Source organism: Pituophis catenifer, unplaced genomic scaffold (assembly GCF_029215685.1).
Source record: "Pituophis catenifer annectens isolate HBS135680 unplaced genomic scaffold, rPitCat1.0.hap2 SCAF_1, whole genome shotgun sequence".
NCBI lineage: Eukaryota > Metazoa > Chordata > Lepidosauria > Squamata > Colubridae > Pituophis > Pituophis catenifer.
The window spans coordinates 3,619,672-3,642,031 of NW_027256881.1; the positions used below are offsets into that span (position 1 = coordinate 3,619,672).

Sequence of the window (22,360 nt, forward strand, 5' to 3'; positions counted from 1 at the left end):
CTCAGGAATTCTGGGAGTTGAAGTCCACAAATCATAAAGGGACCACCGTTCCCCCAACCCTGTATTAGAAGAACCAATGACACTGCAATATCTTGTTGCAGAATGATGCCAGTGCTCTACTCTTAGCCCTCACCCCAAACCCCTTGGGGTGCCTTGGTAGTACAGTGGTTTAAGGCACCCTGTTATTAAGCTGGTTATTAAGACCAGCTGCCTGCAATTACTGCAGGTTCGAATCTCGCCAAGGCTCAAGGCTGACTCAGCCTTCCATCCTTTCTAAGGTAGGTAAATTGAGGACCCAGTTGTGGGGGCAATAAGCTGACTTTGTATAAATATACAAAAGGATGAAGGCTATTGCTTAACGCATTGTAAGCCGCCCTGAGTCTTCGGAGAAGGGCGGCATATAAATCAAATTTAAAAAAAATAAAAAACCCGAGCAATTGAACTACAGACTCAGGAAAGTCAGAAATGCAAAAATTAAGCTCAGGAAACGTTTCCCACCAGGTTCTTTAGAGCAAATACTCCGCCACCCAACAATAATGAACCAGAAGAGGAGACTTACAGCAGATGATGGATGAATATAGGCCACGCTGCCGTGGCCGTCCATGGTGCGAAAAGACTTCCCTGAAGACCTGGAATTAAAGCCAAAGAAAAGGGGAGGAAGAGTGGAGTGGTGCGGTGGCCTAGAGGTGATGCTCTTGCCTCACAATCAGGAGGCTGTGAGTTTGATCCTAGGTAGAGGCAGATATTTCTCTCTCTGGGCACATCTGCTGAACAAAACTCTGCATTGGCGACAGGAAGGGCTTCTGGCCAGTAAACACTCCACCCCGGACTCAGACTCCACCCCGCAAGGGATTATGGGGTCATTAAAAGGAGATGATGATGAAAAGGGGAGGAAGATGAATTTGCTTTGCCCCAATGCCAGGATGTTTTCCCCAAATTCCCCAAGGACTCCAGTTGGGGGAAATTACAAAAGCTCCTTGCAACTCTGCAGCAAAAATTACGATCCCAAAGGCTGCGATGTTTTGGGCATCGTTGTCTGCCCTTCGGTGACTTCATCCCCCTCCATCCCTCCCCGAATGGAAGGCCTTACCTCCGGGCCACGTTGGCAAAATAACCTGCGCAAAGACACCTCCTTAGGATCTCGTTTCGGGAACCGTCAAAATCTTCCTTTAGGAAATCTGGCAGCTGGGGAACAAAATCCCACAGAGAAATGTTATTTTTATTGGGGTTAAAGAAAACTTATTTTGCTTAGGCCTTTTTCTTTTCTTTTCTTTTTTTCTTTTTTTCAGTGCCATTTTATAAAAATCATCACGATTATTTTAATTTTAGCATATTCTATGTATATTTTATTTTATCTATTAGTATATTCTATGTATATTCTATATATATTAGTATATTTTAGTATATTCTATGGACTTAAAAAAAGTTATAGGTAATCCTCAATTTATGATCAGAATTGGGACCAGAATTTCCAATATCAAGAAAGGCAGTTGTTAAGTGAGTTACATCCGAATTAACAACAATTTTTGCCCGGTTACTAAGTGTATAATTGCAGTTGTTTCGTGAAAATGTGGTTGTTAAGTGAATCCGGCTGCTTGTCAGAAATCGGCTGGGAAAGTTGCAAATGGCAATCACATGACCCAGGGACGCTACAACTGTCATAAATACATGCCAGTTGCCAAGCACCTGAATTCTGATCACGTGATCATGGAGAGGCTGCGACAGTCATAAGGACGAGGTCTGGTGATAAGTCATTTTTTTCACTGCTGTTGTAACTTCCAAGGGCTACTAAATGAATGGCTGTACATTGAGGGCTATCTACTGTAAACTGGATTGTGGTGAATAATAAAACAGACGGAGCCAATGGATACATAGATGATCTCAGGTACACAAAGATGACAGATTGATGGAGATCTCAGAAGATGAAAGTCTGGGAAATAGAGGAGGAATGGGTGGACAGGTAATAATAGCTATCAAGCTAGAGAGAGACAGATAGGCAGACAGACAAACAGATATAAGTAGATAGATGATAGATAGATGGATAGATCGGATGGATCCATCTATCTATCTATCTATCTATCTATCTATCTATCTATCTATCTATCTATCTATCTCTATCATCTTAGATGCATGCATGTACTGTATGTATGCATGCATATATGCATACAGTGGCTAGAGATCAATAGATCGATAGATTGATAGGTGGATGGATGGATGATAGATAATAGATAATGATAGATTAGATAGATAATAGATAGATGATAGATGATAGGTAGATAGATAGATGATAGAAGGATGGATGGATGGATTGATGGAGAAATGGATGGATGATAGATAGATGATAGGTACCGTGTTTCCCCGAAAATAAGACCCTGTCTTATATTTTTTTGAACTTTGAAATAAGCGCTTGGCCTTATTGCCATGCACTCAACAGCCCAATTGGGCTTATTATCAGGGGATGTCTTATTTTGGGGAAAACAGGATAGGTAGGTAGGTAGGTAGGTAGATAGATGATAGATAGATTAGATTAGATTAGATTAGATTAGATTAGATTAGATTAGATTAGATTAGATTAGATTGATAGATGATAGATAGATAGATAGATAGATAGATAGATAGATAGATAGATAGACAGATAGAGATAGAGATAGAGAGAGAGAGAGAGAGATAGATAGATAGATAGATAATAGGTAGGTAGATGATAGATAGACAGACAGATATAGATTGATGACCTCAGATGATCTTAGAAGGAACAGATGGACAGATAAATCTCCAACGACATGAGATGGTCTCAGAATTGATAGAAGATCAAAGCAAGCAAGAAATGATCCAAGATCCATAGGCAAGCTTTGATTTACCTGTTTCAGCCTGTTGATGATTTCACGGAGCTGTCTTTCTACACTGAATGCCAGCTTCACAGCTCTCCAGTGAACCCAGTTTTCTTGACACCAAACCGAAGGAGACTCGCTGGAGAAAGAGCATCAAGACAGGAAAAGAAGTAAAATTATACTGTTTCCCACCCAGTAGAAAACACACCGGTTGCATTTTGCTATAGCCCTGAGCCCAAAAGGAGCAGACGGTTTTAGACAAGACACAGTGGTGAAGAGGTAGCAGGCGCCAAACCAATATCAACATCTCAAATTAAAAACTCTCAAATTAAATACGAATCAGAGGTGGGTTTCAGCAGGTTCTGACCAGTTCTGGCGAACCGGTAGCAGAAATTTTGAGTAGTTCGGAGAACTGGTAGTAAAAATTCTGACTGGCTCTGCCCCCATCTATTCTCTGCCTCCTGAGTCCCAGCTGATTGGGAGAAAATGGGGATTTTGCAGTAACCTTCCCCTGCCACGCCCACCAAGCCACGCCACGCCCACCCACAGAACCAGTAGTAAAAAAAATTGAAACCCACCACTGATACAAATGTTTTTAAAAGGTTTAAATCGCACGAAGTGGCTTATTCTTACGGTGGCCCATTCTCTTGAGGCATATTTTGACGTCCTCATTTGCAAACTCAGGACGTTTCTTGGACGATTTGGCCATTTTGTGAAAAAAAATCTATTTTAAAATATATGATTATGCCCTCAATATAAAAATAAAACCCAGAAGTAAAGATTTACAATGAGCCTTATTGGTTTGGTTTATTGTCCAGAAAGTAAGAAATTAATATTCAAAATCTTGAATGCCGAATACAAAAATTCCAGTATTCATTACTTAATGAATTTATTAAGGTGGAATCTGTAACAGTTGTTTAAATATTTTTTTTCAAGAGAAAGCTATAGTGTTTCTTTTTCTCCCCTCAAAACATTTGACCTTGAAATATTCCAAATATCCATGCATTCTTGTTATTGTTTGGAGACATTCCTATTTCGTCCTCTGCCTCATTCATATATCTGAATTTTCATTCATATTTCTGTAGCGTCATTCTCATATATCTGAGCTTTCAAGGCACTTGAAAATATTAATGACCTGTTGCTTAACAATGGTGTGTCATGACAACTTGAACAAAGCGTATAGTTACAACTTCCAGCTCATCCAGATTTCCACTTTTTTGGGGGAGGGGCAAATTTCCCACCATCATATATCCCCATGAAAAATCCTCTACTACCAGCTTTCCACCACTTAGTATGGTGTTTTTACAAACTTAGCAGCTTTCAGAAGTGAAGACTTCAATTCCCAGAATTCCCCTGTCAGTCGTGCTGGCTGGGGAATTCTGGGAGAGGAAATCCACCCATCTGGCTAAAAAATACTGATGGAACTCAACATATCTCAAAAGATGCTGGCTGGGAAGTGGAAATCTACCCATCTTAAAGCATGCTGGCTGGGGAATTCTGAGTGTGGAAATCCACCGGGCTAGAGAATTCTGGGAGATGAATTCCACACACCTTAAAGTTTGCCAGGTTTGATAAACATTGACTGATATAATTTTCCCGATATGCAGATATGTGTTCCCCATCTCTACCTCCGCCCTTTTTGCTCTGCCCTTCCTCAGCTGGCTGAGGAATTCTGGGAGTTGAAGTCCACCGGTCTCAAAAGTTCCCAAAGTTGGACACCCTTGTTTTACACATCTACAGGACCTCGCTGCCAAGCAGCCTTGAGTGTCTTCCCAGGATTAAATATTCCTGGGCCCAGTTTTGCATTCAGCTTATTCTCTGAAGACTGTCCGGCTACCTTGCTTTGCATTGCTCAAAGATATTCAGGAGAGTGGTAAAGTCATTGCTTCCTCCCATTTGTAGAGAGAGCTCCTGGTGCCGTAGCTCAGCTTCCTTCTGCTTCTGTTCCTGCCCTAAGAAATATGGAAATTGGAGTCACTTTTTTTCTTTTGTCCTTCGAAAAGCAAACTCACAATCGTTCAAGAAACGCTGGAATGACTGCTAGCTTTTTTTAATGAACTTTCTACAGATAATACCATTTAAGAACTTCAGACACTTGAACAGTAATGGAGGTCATCTAGACCGGTGGCCCCCAATCTTTGGGGCACCAGGGACCGGTTCCGTGGAGAGAGGTTTTTCCGTGGACTGGAAGGGGTGTGGTTTCGCATGTGGTCTGCATCCCACGGATGCGGCTTTGCTTGTTTGCGTGCCCCAGTTTCTGGCATGCCCGGTGGTGGGCCACGGACCAAGTGTTGGGGACCCCTGATCTAGACCTCAAAATCAGATCCTCCAAAAGGCCAATTTTGATTTGATCATCGGTAAATGTGCTTCAGAGAGTGTGAGAGCTGCCGGGCACTCTGAAACACGTTTCTAAACCGAATCTCAACATTTTCAAATTCCTAATCACAACCTGGTATATAGTTAGAAAACCAGTTTACAGTCCTTTTTCCCCCAAATTCTCTCTATAATTGTGATGCAACAGAGCCAGTTTGTAGATGCTGCGTCACCAATTTTATACCATCATATTTAAGGCTGGGTTTTGGATAGGGGTCTCCCTCCCTCCCTCCCTCCCTTCTTTTTTTAACACTCTCTTTTTGTTCTTTTTCTCTTTTCTTTTCTTCCTTCCTTCCTTCCTTCCTTCCTTCCTTCCTTCCTTTCTTTCCTTTTCTTTCCCTCCCTCCCTCCTTCCTCTTCCTCTTCCTCTTTTTCTTTCTTTTCTTTTCTTTTCTTTTCTTTTCTTTTCTTTTCTTTTCTTTTCTTTTCTTTTCTTTCCCTCCCTCCCTCCCTCCCTCCCTTCCTTCCTTATTGATGCCTTTGAAATTGGGTGTTGGAAAAGATTCCTGAGATGTCCAAGGATAAACAAGAATACAAACCAATGCATCATCAAATAAATCAACCCAGAATTCTTATGCAAAGCACATGTGACCAGGCTGAAATTATCCTACTTGATAATTATCCTACTTGATGTGAAGACCCAGCTCTCTGGAGGAAAGATAGAAAGAAAGAGAAGAAGTAAGTGACCAGCAGCAAGAGTAGAGGGACTCAAAATAGTAATGAAAAGACCTGAAGGACCAGGTTGGGGATAAATTATTATTAATACTTATTACGTATTATACATTATTATTTGATTTTAATTATTATTATTTAGTTATAAATATTTATTAATAATTAACTTATTTTGAGAGACAGTTTGGTTTAGTGGTTAAGGCACCAGACTAGAAACCGGGAGACTGTGACTTCTAGTCTCACCTTAGCCATGAAAGCTTGCTAGGCGACTTTGGGCCAATCACCAAGTGACTCTGAGTTCTAGTCCTGCCTTAAGCATGAAAGCCAGCTGGGGGACTTTGGGCCAGTCACTCTCTCTCAGCCCAACCTACCTCACAGGGGTATTGTGGGTAAAATAGGAAGAAAAAGGAATATTGTGTGTGTTCACTGATTGAGTTACTTATAAAAATGGGAAAGAAAGAGAGAGAAAGAGAGAGAGAGAGAGAAAGAAAGGAAGGAAGGAAGGAAGGAAGGAAGGAAGGAAGGAAGGAAGGAAGGCCATTTAAATTTTTTAAAATATAAATTCCTTTTTTGGATGGTAGAGAATCCCTAGAGTGGATCAGGCTTAATGTTTTCGGTTTTAATTTTTTTTTTCTGAAGAAGATTTAAGAGATAAAACAAAGGCATTAAACTATTTAAAAACTGTCTTCACATTTTCCAGAGGAGCAGTGAATCTCCTAACTCCAACATAATGACCACTTTTTTAAAAACAAGATTCTTTCGCTTTATCAAGCATCATCAAGGTTAGAGGGGAAAAATAAAGGACATTCACAGCACAAAACTTTCCAAGCCACAAATCTGTCTAGTAGTGACTTTTTGCTGCCAAAGACAACTATTCCAGAAAACTTTGCTGTTTGGCATTTTCTACTTCATATCATTTTTGAGGACAACAGAAATAAAGCTCAATAGGAACAGAAACATTCTGTGCAGGATAAAAGAAAGCGGTGATCCCTATAACTGTCCCCAATTAACCCCCACCAACCACTGAGGGTGAAAGCAAGAGCAGACGAGATGCCACTCTAAGAACGGCTCTATCTTTTAGCCACTCCTGGCCTCACATCACTTTCCTGGAGGACTAATGACTGCTCAGTCATAAATTAGACCAGGATTGTCCAATTCCCAGAATTCTCCAGCCAGTATAGGGAAGTCTTGGAGTTGAAGTCCACAAGTCTTAAAGTGGCCATGGTTGGGCACTCCTGAGCTAGACATCAGTCCACATTCAGACCAAATGCTAGCTAGACAGTAATGAAGGCCTTCACCTTAATTACTAACCTACAACAAGCCATGATTGCACATTGTGGTTAAGGAATTGCTCTGTAGTTACATGACCTGCCTTTAGATGTGGCAATCCAAACCACATCACTGGAAAACCTGAAGGACCATCTGGGGACAAACCATCTTGTAGAAAATGTATTTATGTGGTCACTAAGAGTTGACAGTGACGTGATGACCCCTAATCCATCAAAAATCAATCAAACGAAATCACATGACAGTTGACTTTGTTATTAGTCACAACCGAATGTGTAGTTTAGGAAAAGGGACTTTCAGAGAAAATAAAGTTACAGTCATGCTTTTGTTCTGGCTTCGCTGGTATTCCACAATGCAAAATAAGTGACGATAAATGATGACAATTGTCCTGTTCAAAGCATCACAGGACCATCCATATATTTTGGCCAGAGAAACCGAAGAGGTCAAAAATTAACAGGTTACTAAGACCTTCATCTTTGGACAATCACCATGCATTCTTTTTTTAAAAAATAATTTTATTTATGATTTTTTTTCTTTAACATCCGTAAGTACTTGGTGAACAGTGTATTATCTGGGTCAATATACTTTGCATACAATTCTGATAATGGTATTACCATTTAAATATACACAATCCTAATTTTTCAACTTCTAGCATTTCTGTATACGTAGTAATTATAATGTTATATGTTTCAGTATGCATAATACTATTTTCCCAATTTCTACTTTCTACTTCTTTTTTCTAACACTTACTAAAATAACCGCCATGTTAAAAAATATTCTATATCGATCCATCATCTCTTACCCTTTTTAGAATTTCAACTCTTATTAACTTTTTGGTGAATCTTTCCTGCTTCTCCATCACCATGCATTCTGTGGTGTTTGCTCATTTGCAACTGGAGTCATTGATTTAAAAACACTTTCTAGATCTTCGCTTTCCTGGGTGCCTGGTTCTAGATATCCATTTTCCTAGATGTTTGATCCTAGATCTCTGCTTTCTCGGAAGCCTGATCCTAGATCTCTACTTTCCTGAAAGCCTAGCCCTAGATACAATACCTGTTTTCCTGGAAGGTTCATTCTAGATCTTTGCTTTTCCATAAACTGTTCTAGACCTCTGCTTTCCCAGAAGGTTCATTCTAGACCTCTGCTTTCCCAAAAGCTTCATTCTAGACCTCTGCTTTCCCAGAAGCTTCGTTCTAGACCTTGCTTTCCTGGAAGCTTCATTCTAGATCTCTGCTTTCCCAGAAGCTTCATTCTAGACCTTGCTTTCCTGGAAGCTTCATTCTAGATCTCTGCTTTCCCAGAAGCTTCGTTCTAGACCTTGCTTTCCTGGAAGCTTCATTCTATGCTTTCCTAGAAGCTTCGTTCTAGATCTTGCTTTCCTGGGAGCTTCATTCTAGATCCCTGCTTTCCCAGAAGCTTTGTTCTAGACCTTGCTTTCCTGGAAGCTTCATTCTAGATCTCTGCTTTCCAAGAAGTCTGGTTTCATGACCACCTCTTCCCACAGAACACGTGTGGTGGTGACTAATGAGGTTCCAACCATACAGGGTAACCACCAACCATTGCCACCATCCCCCAAACCCACCGGCTCTCACCTGGATGAATGAAGACCTTCTCCACAGACAACATGGCCGCAATGGGGAGCAGCAAATCATCACAGCCCAGAGAGGCAGCCTTGAGGACGGCACAGGACAAGTTAGGAGGCAGAGGAAGCCAAACCATGAGCTGGCCCAATTTGGTCACATGACCTTGCCTACCATTTGAAGATGGGAGAGAAGATTCGTGAAGGATTATATTCTTCAATTAAGTGGCTCACACAAGATATTCAACTATCACCTAGGGAAAGTTAGCCCACAGTGTGACTCGGGATATCCCATTAAGCTTATCAATGAGGGAGATGACCTGGCTGAGCCCGAGGGAATGGTCAACCATGTCATCAATCTTAAGCCCCTTCGAACCCACAAGAGATCTACCATGAATTCCGTTCATTCTTTTTTTTTTTAATTTCATGTTTTATTTGCAGTTTTCCTTTCACCCCATACATATTTTGTGGACAGTGTATTGACTGGGTCAATGCCCTTTTTAAACAATACTAACAATAGTAATAGAAATAAGTATTCATAATCCTAATCTTTCAACGTCAACAAATACCATTCTCTCTTTATAATTCTTTATCATTTTTTCCCATTAATTCATTTAAACATAAATAACATTTCTTTGCACCATGTATTTGTTATCATGAGTCACTAATATTTAATATTTTAAAAATTACTCATTATCCTACCATAATTTCAATATCCCAAATGTCCAGGACTACTAATAAAACCAAATATTAACAATATTTAATCAATCCTGGGATGATATTTCAAAGTCCCCACAATTTCTAATCCTTATAGGTTTAAGTTCACAATATATTTTAACACACAGTTAATATTCATAATACAATTTGCCCACTATCGAGGAATGGACTTTGAAGATGGCCAGTTTTGCAGAGATGGCGAAGATTTCAGCATATTTAAAAGATTGTTCACAAGAGACTTATGAATGGGAATGGAAAAAGTGGATAGATTATGTTCAGAACAAATATCAAACCAGGAAGTATCAAATAGCTTTTATTTGAAAATGTTATATTAAGATAGATATATTTTAATGTAATGAAGATGAAAAATTATAAGGAGGAGGGAGGGGTTCAAGTTTTATACAAAGGGGGGTTTTTCTCTTGATCTGAGTATATTGTGTGGAAGTCCGGGGGGAGGGGAGGGTTAGGGAGGGCGAGGTTGGGAAGTTTGGGGTGGGTTGGGGGGGGGGAAAGGGGTGAAAATGTAATTGTAAAACTTTTGCAATAAAAATAAAATAAAAAATATTCATAATACAATTAAATTACCTAATCCTAAACGTCCACCTTCTAACCTTAGCTTATTTTGAATTATAGCAAATTCTATTATCTGTTATTATATATGTTACTATTTTGAATTCCGTTCATTCTTATCTCCTGCCAATTTGCTTTGACCGTTAGTAGTTCAGATTCTTGTAGACGGCATGAACTTGCAATAAACTTTTCTATTCATTTGAACTGCCTGGACTTCCTTGATTTTGATCTTCCCACGCTTGCCAATCAAGATGTATTTCTTTGAAAGCTCCCCAGTACAAATAATAAAGTTTACCTGTCAATTGCTCCGCATTGATAGAGCTGCTTAAGGGCGACTAGAATGTGCTTCTCATCCGGATGGTCCAAATATGGAAAGCTGTTAAGAGCAAAGAAGATTTATTTATTTATTTATTTATTTATTTATTTATTTATTTATTTATTTATTTATTTATTTATTTATTATTTATTTATTTATTTATTTATTTATTTATTTATTTATTTATTTATTTATTTATGTAATTTATATGCTGCCCTTCGAAGGACTCAGGGCGGCTTACAAAAGGAACATAAAAAATTACATAAACATTAAAATCAGTTTAAAATTGATTAAAATAAATTCAAATTCAATTTTTTTTTTTAAAATTACCCCTACGGATTCAGCCCATTTGGTGAAAAAGCCACATCTTCAATTCGCGGCGGAAGGAGAGGAGGTCAGGGGCTGTCCTGAGGCCGGTGGGCAGTCCATTCCAAAGGGTCGGCGCTCCCACAGAGAATGCTCTCCCCCTGGGGGCCGTCAGCCGACATTGTCTGGCTGACGGCACCCTGAGGAGGCCCGCTTTGTGTGAGCGCACCGGACGATGGGAGGATGGCAGGAGATGATCCTGGAGGTACCCCGGGCCTAAGCCATGTAGGGCTTTATAGGTGAGCACCAGCACTTTGTCAAGATGACTTTGACAAAGGTGTACAGGAACTGTTACCTAAAAGGGACTGAAATTTTTAAAATCCAGAGCAATGGGATAATATTTGGAAGCAATTCAGGCAGCCCCTCCCTAATTCTGGCAGGAGGAGGAGGAGGACTGTGGGGTCCTTGGTGTTCTCTGAGCTTGGTAGCTTTCTTGCAATTTTCATTACCAAACTAGGTAACATCATCAGTGCTAGAAGGGAGTGGGATATGAAGAGGAGGAGGAGGAGGATGGGAGGGGGAGGACTGTTGAGTCCTTGGTGTTTTCTGAGCTTGGTTACTTCCTTGCAGATGTTTTATTACCAAACTAGGTAACATCATCAGTACTAGAGGAGGAGGAGGAGATGCAGCACAATCAGGCTTGTAAACTTCTGTTACTATAGCCATATTCAGCAAAATTAGTTTTAATCTTCCTTTGGTGGAGCTGACAAAACCAATGTGGAAATCAATAAAAGCACAATCCAATTCACGTAGGCTGGGCAAAATTCCTGTTTGAAAAAAACACAATCTCCAAATGCAGGTAGGCCTCATCTTACAACCATTCATTTAGTGACTGGCTGAAGTTACAATGGCACTGAAAAAAAGAGACTTAAGATCATTTTTCACTCATGACCAGCAACCCCATGGTCATGTGATAAAAATTCAGACGCTTGGCAACTGGCTTCTATTTATGACGGTTGCTGTGTCCTGAGGTCATGTGATCCCCTTTTGAGACCTTCTGAACAAGCAAAGTCAATGGGGAAACCAGATTAAAAAGAGCCTTGGTAGCGCAGCAGACGAAACTGCTGTTAAAGTAGCACTTAGCTGCCAGCTGCCTGCAATTACTGAGAATTCAATTCTCGCCAGGCTCAAGGTTGACTCAGCCTTCCATCCTTTCGAGGTAGGTAAAATGAGGACCCGGATTGTGGGGGCAATAAGCTGACTTTGTATAAAATAGACCACCGCTTGGGGGGGCCAAAAAGCCCTACTAAGCAGGTATATACAAAAGTATGAAGGCTATTGATTAACGCATTGTATGCCGCCCTGAGTCTCCGGAGAAGGGCGGCATATAAATCGAACTGATAAATAAATAAATAAATAAATAAATTCACTCTACAACCGTGTTACCAACGACTGCAGTGATTCACTTAACAACTATGGCAAGAACTGCAGTGATTCCCTAAACAACTATGGCAAGAAAGGTCACAAATAGGGACAAAACTCACTTAACAACCATCCCACTTAGCAATGGAAGTTTTGGGCTTAGTTGTGATTGTAAGTCGAGGACTACCTGTATAACAGTTTCCCCTTCTCTTCCCTAACAACAATCTTACAGGGTAGGCTGGGCAGACAAAGAACAACAGAGAGCCAATAGGAACAAGTCTCGCTTTGGTGCTAGGTCAGCATTTGAAGAACGAGAGTCCATGCCAAGGATTACCTGATGACATTGTGGATGGCCAGGCACTTCAGAGTCAGCATCACGGATGTCAAACTGGTCCGTTTGATCTCTGGAACCATGTGATCCGGCATGCACTCTTCCCAGAATTCCTTGTTATATACCCGGAAGCATTTCCCAGATGCCGTTCGACCGGACCGGCCTGCGCGTTGCACTGCCTCACTCCTAGAGTTGGCACATGGAAAACAGAAAAATCTCAGCTACTTATTAGCCAAATGTCTATGCAGATTCTCAGTCATCCAGGTCCTGGTTGTCCGAAAAGTGCTTTTTCAGGAGGCAACTGGACTTTCTGGTTTTTTCTTTTGAAGACGTCTCGCTTCTCACCCAAGAAGCTTCTTGAGTTTTGACTGGATGGTGGGGAAATGGCAGGATTTATACTCCTTGCAGACAAACTGGTCCTTTGTATCCTTTTAGTGGGTCGTTGAGGCCGCCCGGAGGTTTATCTCTGTCATCAGGGACACCTGAGTGGTGCAAATGTGTGGAGCCTTCTTGGAACTGCTGAAAGGACTGTGTTGTAGACTGGAGATAGATGATGTCCTACAGTCCCCACAGGGTTGAAATGCTCCCAGTTCAGACCGGATCACTCGATCTGGTAGCGATGGCGGCGGGTGGTTCGGAGAACCAGTAGCAAAAATCCTGCCTCCCTCCTCCTATGCCCAGCTGAGCCGCACGATCATCAGAGGCTTTTTTTTTACTTTTTTAATATTTTTTTTATAACACAATATAACAATACAAGACATACATTTATAAACAAGCTCTATTTACAGCTATTGCATGGTGATCTTCTTTGTTATTCACAATTTCCCCTTCTTTCTCTTTGTATTATTCCAATTTACTACTTGTCTCCGGCATTTTAATTACTATATATACAATTCAATATATGTTTTCTCAGGTTTTCGCGGGTGTTTGTATGTAGGTCTTTGGTTATTCGGGTCTTCTCCCACGTAAAATTGGAAGTGACAATTTTACGTGGGAGAAGACCCGAATAACCAAAGACCTAAATTCAATATATTTGTATATATTGTCTGTATTGTGGTCGTAAGTTGAGGACTACCTCGATGCAAAGCTAAATCAAGATTTCCGTCAGACTTACTTCGAAATTGGCACCACTTCCAGCACATCCAAGCCAACTCTTGGGTTGTGGTTTAGCTGCTTCACAAACCCACTATCAACCACATACCTGGGGGGAAAAAAGGAAGACAGAAATGTAAGTCTTATCAAACTGAGGGCACCCCTATACAGGTCGTCCTCAATTTACAACATGATTTAGTGACCATTTGGAGTTACACCACCACTGAAAAAAATGACTCTAGGACAGGGGTGAAATGTAAAATTTGTTACTACCGGGTCTGTGGGGTGGGGGTGGGGGTAATATGACTGGGTGGGCGTGGCCAACTTTTTTTTTTATTTTAACTTTTCAAAGCATTTTTTCTGCAAATGCAAAATAATGCTTTGAAAAGCCTCTGCCGATCAGGAACTCAGCTGGGATCGTCAGAGCCTTTTCAAAGCATTTTTTTAACCACTTCTTCCGCTGAAGAGGTTGCAGAAAAAAATGCTTTAAAAGTCTCTCTGATGATCCCAGCTGAGTTGCCTGATCGTTTTTAAAAAATGCTTTGAAAAGTCTCTCTTGACGATCAGGCAACTCAGGTGGGATCGTCAGAGAGACTTTTAAAGCATTTTTTTCTGCAAGCTCTTCCAGGGAAGAGGTGGTTAAAAAAATGCTTTGAAAAGGCTCTGACGATCCCAGCTGAGCCGCGCGATCATCAGAGGCTTTTTTTTTTACTTTTAAAAGCATTTTTTCGGCAGAGGAAGTTGTAGAAAAAATGCTTTTAAAAGTAAAAAAAAAAAAGCCTCTGATGCTCGTGCGGCTCAGCTGGGCATGGCGGAGGTGCAGGGATTTTTGCTACCGGTTCTCCGAACCACCTGCCACCATCGCTACCTGATCGGGCGATCCAGTCCGAACCGGGAGCATTTCACCCCTGCTCTAGGACCATTTTTCACACTTACAAATCTTTACAACATCCCCATGATTACATGATTTACATTTGGATGCTTGACAACTGACTCGTATTTATGATGGTTGCGGTGTCCCTGGGTCATGTGATTCCCTTTTGCGACCGTCTGACAAGCAAAGTCAATGGGGAAAGCCAGATTCACGTAACAACAGCAGGGATTCACTTAACAAATGTGGCAAGAAAATGGGGCAAAAATTACTTAACCAATTTCTCACTTAGCAATATAAATTCTGGGCTCAGTTCTGGTTGCAAGTCAAGGACTACCTGTATGTTCGCCCGCCTTGGGTTAGCTATATAAATAATAAAGGTGGGATACAAATAAAAATAATAATAAATAACTTCTAGACATTATTTAAAGCTATAAAAAAACACCAGATCCTCAACTTGGAGTTTCAACTTAGTACCCAGGGCTACCAATGTGATTGCAGAGACTTCCCTTGGTCTCTGCAAGGCTTCATGTCTTACGACCGTCATAACCTACGACCATAATTCCCAGACTCTATTGCAAGCAGTCCTCAACTTATGACCTCATTTGCCCACAAAACTACTGTTGCTAAGAAAAACAGTTGTGGAGTGAGTTTTGCCTCATTTTACAACTTTTCTTGCCATCGTTGTTAAGTGAATCACTGCAGACATTAAGTTAGTAACATGGTTGCTAAGTGAATCTGGCTTCCTCCATGGACTTTGCTTGTTGGAAGGTCGCAAAAGGGGATCACATGACCCCGGGACTCTGCAACCGTCATAAATATGAGCCAGTTTGCCAAGCATCTGAATTTTGATCACATAACCATGTGGGGATGCAGCCACTTAACGGTTGTTAAGTGTGAAAAATGGTCATAAGTCACTTTTTTCAGTGCTGCTATCCATTCAAACAGTCACTATAAATATCTCAAGGACTACCTGGATTAACCCATAACCACAGACCTGCGGTCATAGTGACCGCAACGGTTTTCCAAAATGTTCGGAACACCCCTATTTTTAGAAATGGACCATTCCGATTGCGAATAGCTTTTGTTTTCCCACCAATAAGAGCGTATGCAGCATCGTGCTTGCGTGAGTGATTTGGTGTTTTCTGTAGCGGCATTTGATTTTGAGTTTCGGTCATTTTGACAGCGGATCTTTGTTAACGTATTTTTTTTGTTATAATGTCGGGGCCACGTTTTCCGCCAAAAAGAGTGCGATTTGGTGATCCAAACTTCGAAGAAACTGTTCTAAAATGGTATGGAGAAGCAGAGAGTGATCTGAGTGAAGTGGAATCCGATTGACACGAAAATTTTGCAATGGACGATGAGGAACCCTCCGCCGCTGCTGATTCTGACATCAGCGATGATGAAGCTCCCAATGAAATTGATGACCAGGCACAATCTACGTCGTGCAATAATTTATATGGCAAGAATAAATTCGAATGGTCTTCTGCACCTTTGTTGTGGCCCGTACGCGGCCTGTGCAGCTAGTAGCTGATTCCGACAGCGAGGAGGCTGGTGTGGTGCTGCGCCAGCAGCCTGTGCAGCTGGCACTCGAGTCGGACAGTGAGGAGGCTGGAGAAGATGTGGTGCCAGAGGCGGGGATTCAGCCAGGGCCTTCAGAACCTCCAGAAGCTTCCATGGGTGAAGAGGAAGAAGAGGAGGAGCCTCTTCTCGATGCACGGGCACGCAGAGCTGTTAAGAGGCAGGACTGGCTCCTCAAGAGGAGGTCTTCTCGAGAGTAAGGCTTGGGGCTAATTGGCCACTCCCTTAGCCTATTTAAGGAGGAACGCTGACTGAAGCAATTTGCAGGGAACAACTTCGTTCACATACCTTCATGTCTTGTCTTGCTTATCTTATCAGCTTCCTGCAAATTGCTTTTGGGCATTCTGCCAACAATAGTAAGCTTTCAGTTATTATTCTTTGAATTCTTGGCGGCTCTTAATGCAATTAATTAACAGCCGTTGTTGTAAAAGACTAGTTTATTTAGTAAACTAAGGTTTGAACGGACTTTGTGTGTGCTGCGTTCTTTGGGGTCCATAGCTGAGGCAGAACAATCTTTTGGAAGCAATAGATCAAGAACAGAATAGTCACAATATTATTGTGCAATTACCTGAACTACGGCCAGCAGCTAGAAATCTCGGAAATTCACCTACTCCCCTAGAGATTTGAAAATTATTATTTTCTAAAAAAATGATTAGTGCCATCATTCAGTGGACCCAATGTGAAAATGAGAGAAGAAAGATTGAAGTTCAAGGATGGAGAAACAAAAAGTGACCGGCGCGATGTGGATTTGATAAGAGATCAATACATTTGTTGGTTTACTGCTCTATACATCAATTTTTAGATTCAACCATGAAAACATTGAACGTCTTGCTATATAATTAATTGATTTTTATTAAGATGTTGGACTGTATTATTTGGAATAAGATTTAAGGTAATATATGGCATAAAACAATTTGATTTATTGTTTTTATAAAAAATGAATGATTTTAACATTACATAATTAATTGATTTTTATTAAGATGTTGGATACTGAAATAACTGATAATGGAAAATATTAGTGATTATATTAAGAGAATATAAGGAAATACTAGGAATTATATTATGTGAGATTTTAAATTTAAGGGGTTTAATATAGAGATGAAGGGAAAAATTGAATTTGGTTAAGACTAGAGGTTAGGATGAAGGGTAATATTGGTCTATAAAAAAAATAGAGAGAATAAATACTATGGCAAAAAGGGAATATATAAATTGTGTTGAAATGACTAAAAATTGTCTAAATTTGTGAACTGGCCAATACTCTGTTCAGAAAAAATACATTGTATGTTTGTTTGTTTGTTTGTTTGTTTAAAAAATAAAAAAAAAACTTTTTTTTTAAAAAAAGAAGAAAACATCGAATGTCTTTTTGCTACTGAGGTCATTATGACCTCAAGTCTGTTAATAATGTAGCCGAAATAGTACGCCTGTGGTTAAGGGTTAAACAGCTCCAGAGTTCAGCCACAAAGCCCAGATCAAAATCCTCGGAACTCTTACTTGATCCCATCGATGGTTAAAGATGTGGCTGCGATATTTGTGGACACGACACATTTTCTGATCCCTGGCGGAGGCGGCACGAAGATCTGTCTTTGCTGATCTAAGCGACAAAAACAGGGTCAGAAAAATACCAATTTCTGAACTGGTTTTCCCAAGATTAAAAGAAAAACCTGGTTAAATTAGACCCCACCAGAGACCAGCAACAGCCAGGCTACAGAGCAAGGAGTATCTGACATCTGCCATCATTCCCAGCCAAGATAAGTTGGAAGATATTTGGAACTGTAACCAAGCATATGAAAAGGCAGCAAGAATGGGATTTCTCTTTTCATTGAATCATAGGACTGGAAGGGACCTCGGAGGTCCTCTAGTCCACCCCCACCCTCACCCCCACTCAAGGCAGGTGACTTTATACAATCCCATTTAAATGGTGGTCCGGTCTTTTTTTTTCAAAACGTTCCACTGATGGAGTATCCACAACTCTGGGGGCCAAATCAGATTTGAAAAAAAGGCTAAGGAAAAATATTGTCATGACGTTTTACAGAATGCTGAAAAATGCAGAAGAAAGTAAGGACTCACTCTGAGAAAATCCAGATATATGCAATAAAAGTAGTTTAATGAAAAGAAGGACTAGGGGAGACATGATAGCAGTCTTCCAATATTTCAGGGGCTGCCACAAAGAAAAGGGAGTCAAACTATTCTCCAAAGCATCTGAGGGTAGGACAAGAAGCAATGGACGGAAACTAATCAAGGAGAGAAGCAATTAGAACTAAGGAGGAATGTCCTGACAGTGAGAACAATTAACCAGTGGAACAATTTGCCTCCAGAAGTTGTGAATGCTCCAACACTGGAAGTTTTTAAGAAGATGTTGGAAAACCATTTGTCTGAAGTGGTGTAGGATTTCCTGCCTAAGCAGGGGGTTGGACTAGAAGACCTCCAAGGTCCCTTCCAACTCTGTTATGCTCACCTGTTGGCATGCAGCCATACAATGGCAAGATAAGTAAGCCATCCACGGAGCGATCTCTTACGTCAAAGCGGTAATCTATCATTTCGGCTTTCTGGAAGAGAAGCTCGCAAGCTCTTTCGATCTCCGATTGCCCTAGTGTGAAACCACAAACTCATTTAAGATATTGTTCTGAGGAACTGAGGGAAAGGCTACAGGTAATCCTCGACTTGCAACCGTTCGTTTAAGCAATCGTTCGAAGTTACAATGGCACTGAAAAAAAGGGACTTACAACTGGTCCTCGCACTTATAACCGTTGCATCATCGCCACGATCACGTCATCGAAAATTGGATCCTTGGCAACTGGCATGTATTTATGACGGTTGCAGCACTGTCCCAGGGTCATGACATCACCGTTTCCCACCTTCCTGGATAGCTTCCAGATTCATTTAATGATCACGTGATTCACTGAATGTTTGCTTAACAACCATGATAAAAAGGTTGTAAAATTGGTTACAATTCACTGCACAACCTCTTTGCTAGCAATGGAAACTCTGATACCAATTGTGGTCCTAAATCAAGGACTACCGTGTTTCCCCGAAAATAAGCCCTCCCCAAAAATATTTCAGTGCACACACAGCCGGTCCCTGCCATTTCCTCTGGTTAGGGTTAGGCAGACAGAGCTGGAAATCAGGTAAGACTGCAAGAGGAGCCCCGTCTTGCTCCATGCACCCCAAAATAATAAGACCTCCCTGAAAATAAGGCCAAGTGCTTATTTTGGGGTTCAAAAAAATGTAAGACAGGGTCTTATTTTCGGGGAAAACACGGTACCTGTATTCCAAGGGAAGAGACAGCAAGCTTAAACAAAAGAAGATGAAATATTTTACATATGAACAACCTGAGCACTTCAGCTTATTCGTGTTGTGCTAACAGGCACCATAAAGGGAATATAGGAAGTTCTCGACTTATGGCGGCTGCTCAAGGTTATGATGGGCCAACCCCCTAAAGGTACTGAAGACCCAATTTTGAGATTACGACAACTGAACGCAGACACCCCATAGTTATGTGATTCCTTTTTGGGCACCTGGCAACCGGCTCACCTATACGGCCATTTGCAGTGTCCCGCAGTGATGTGAATATCCAGTTTCCAGCCTGGACTTCTGATTTCTAGCCATAAATATCCATTGGGTATAATTAATTTGCTTAATGACCGCCACATTCATTTAACGACCATGGTGTTTAAGTAACAACCACCACAAGAATTTTTTTTAAAAAAATCAAGTTTGGTCAAGTGGTGACTTATGTAATACCCATAGTGACTTATGACCGTCATTCCAGGTTCAGTTATGGTTTAACTCAGTTTCTTAAACTGGGTTGTTTAAGTCAGAGGTCCCCAACCTGTGGGCTGTGAGGGGGTTGCAATCGGGCCATGGAAGCATCCCTTCTCTCCTCCCCCCACCTGCCCACAAAGCTGGAAACATTGGGGAACTCTGGTTTAAGTCAAGGACTACCTACAGTAGTGGCCAAAATTGTGGAAACCTTTTGGGAAAAGTGTATTTTTGAGGTTTGATGGCTAATAACACCACTTTTTTTTTTTTTTTTTGAGTTTCAAGATAATCCTATTCCACTGCTGGAATGGCCTGGGAATAGCCCAGACCTTCACCCAATTGAAAATCTATGGAGCCGACTAAAGAAACTTGTTAGTCAGAAGCGACCCAAAAATAAAACCCAGTTAATAGAAGCTATCATTCCATCTTGGTTTCGCATTATAACAGCTGCAGAACTAAAAGACTTGGTTCACTCCATGGGAAGACGTTGTAAGGCCATAATTCATACTAAAGGTTACCCAACTAAGTATTAACTGACATGGTGATAATTTTTGTGTCAGGTTTCGATGTCGTCTCAGATAAAATAAATTGCATTTCCAAACAGATAGTCTTTGAAGAAATCTTTCATTTTATTTAGCACGACAATCTGTCCCCGATCGTGGCGTAGCCAACTCTGACTTCCTGACCCCAAACCTTCCCTTTCCATTCCCCAATTCTCTGCGTCTCATTGGCCTTCTCCCAAATCACTCTCCCCATATCTACTACTTAAGCTCCCAGGAATGTCCCCCATCCCATCTCATCTCCTAGGAGATATTATCTTCAAGGAAAATAAGTAGGTGAAATGTCACGCGTCCTCTTGCCAGCTGCCCCCTCTTCTCCTTCTTATGTCAGCACTAGAGTAAATGCAGGTTGAAGTGCTGACATTTTGTATATCTCGTTTTTTCTATTGTGATCATCTTTGTATATCTTGTTTTTTCTATGTATTTCACTTTTCTTCTTTCTACTATAACTGCTATTCTAATAGCAAATCCTTCATAAAACTTATTGCATTATATTCTGGATTAAATTATCTTTCCATTGATACACAATTTTATGGTACTACTTCAAAAAAAAAAAAAAAGTGGTGTTATTAGCTAGTTTTAGAAAATACACTTTTCCCCAAAGGTTTCCACAATTTTGGCCACTACTGTATATAGGAAGGAGTTAGTGATTCTCCACAGGGTAACATCAAACTTGGGAGCAGAGAAACACTTACCTGTCAGAAAAACCAGGATGTCTCCAGCCGAGCGGTTCAAATGGACATCCAGGGTCACTTTGATAGTCTGAAACAAACAATGCTAAGAGTTTTTAGGAGGAACTCATGTGCAACATTTTTCCCCCCACACTGTGCTAACTACTACAGTTATTTACAGTTCTTAGGACCACAACTGAAAAATTGAAAATTCTCTTGCTAAGCAAGGCAGTTGTTAAGTGAGTTTTGCCCCATTTTACGAGCTTTCTTGCCACGTGAAGCGAATCACGGCCGCGGTGTAGTTAGCAACGTGGTTGTTGAATGAATCCGGCCTCCCCACTGACTTTGCTTGTCAGGTCATAAAAAGTGATCACATGATCCCGGGACACCGCACCCGTCATAAATATGAGTCAGTTGCCAAGCGTCTGAATTTTGATCACGTGACCATGGGGATGCTGCAACGGTCATAAGTGTAAAAACCAATCATAAGTCATTTTTTTCAGTGCCGCTGTAACTTCGAACGGTGACTAAATGAATGGTCGTAAATCAAGGACTACCTGCATTGTAAGGTTACATTAACAGAATCTTGCATATCTGGAAGAATAAATTTCCTTTCATCTCTTTTACAGTTTCAAGAACTGTGCGTGTGTGTGTGCGCGCCCCTTCTGAGTTTTCTCCACCCTTTATGCAGCTGTGGGCTCCCCTTCCTCTTATCTGATTGTGCTCTAGGCCTGTTGTGACCCCGGCCCCGGAGGCTGATTTATCTTCGCATGCTGATTCAGAGGATGATATGGAGGAGGAGGAAGCTGTCACGAGCTATGTGCCGGAGGGGCCATCTTCACTGGTGAGTCAGCAAGAACTGACAGTTGCTGATGTGCCTATGGACCCCAGCCAAAATGAGGAGGAAACAGAGGCCGGTAATGACGAGGGGGAGCCCCTATTGGATGCAAGAGAGAGACGTAGGAGACGTTGTAGAGAACAGCTATTGCCACGCCCTAAGAGGTGCGGTCAGGAGACGTAAGGCCACACCCTACAAAGTATAAAAGTGGTGGAAGGCGTGGTGAACAATTTGTTGGCGTTTTGGATGCAGTGGAGTTACAACTGTTAGTTTGGAGTTTTTGACAAGAGTCTGCATTCCTGCATTAGCCTGCTGGCTGTCTGCCAAGACCTTTGAAACATTGCCTGGTAACTATTGGACTGATATATGCTTTGGAAGAGAACTATTGATTAAAGTGCCAGCTTCAGTCTCTCTAGCCTGCGTTTGTTACTGCCGGGCTATTTGAGCCTCTGCAAGGCAACTCATCGGAGGGGACAGAACAAGGACAGCAGTCCCCAACTTTTCCAGATTGGAGGTCCGGTCCAGTGCTGGGGAGGGGAGGCGTGTGAGTGGCAAGCGCCCATGCCCACCGCAAGTGGCGCATGTAC

The 22,360-nt window shown here is 41.2% G+C and overlaps 1 protein-coding gene across 1 annotated transcript in view; it reads right to left on the reverse strand.

The window, feature by feature from the left end:
- The window catches only part of DHX40 (DEAH-box helicase 40), a 37,826-nt gene that overhangs the window by 2,437 nt on the left and 13,029 nt on the right, over positions 1–22,360 (reverse strand). The window contains exons 6-16 of the mRNA XM_070945143.1: positions 20,960–21,026; positions 18,401–18,532; positions 17,437–17,536; positions 13,516–13,602; positions 12,405–12,587; positions 10,322–10,402; positions 8,753–8,910; positions 4,666–4,780; positions 2,859–2,967; positions 1,091–1,185; positions 560–629 (exon numbers count right to left, since the gene is read on the reverse strand). Coding sequence (XP_070801244.1) covers positions 560–629; positions 1,091–1,185; positions 2,859–2,967; positions 4,666–4,780; positions 8,753–8,910; positions 10,322–10,402; positions 12,405–12,587; positions 13,516–13,602; positions 17,437–17,536; positions 18,401–18,532; positions 20,960–21,026 — 1,197 coding nt within the window. The remainder of the gene's footprint in view (positions 1–559; positions 630–1,090; positions 1,186–2,858; positions 2,968–4,665; positions 4,781–8,752; positions 8,911–10,321; positions 10,403–12,404; positions 12,588–13,515; positions 13,603–17,436; positions 17,537–18,400; positions 18,533–20,959; positions 21,027–22,360) is intronic.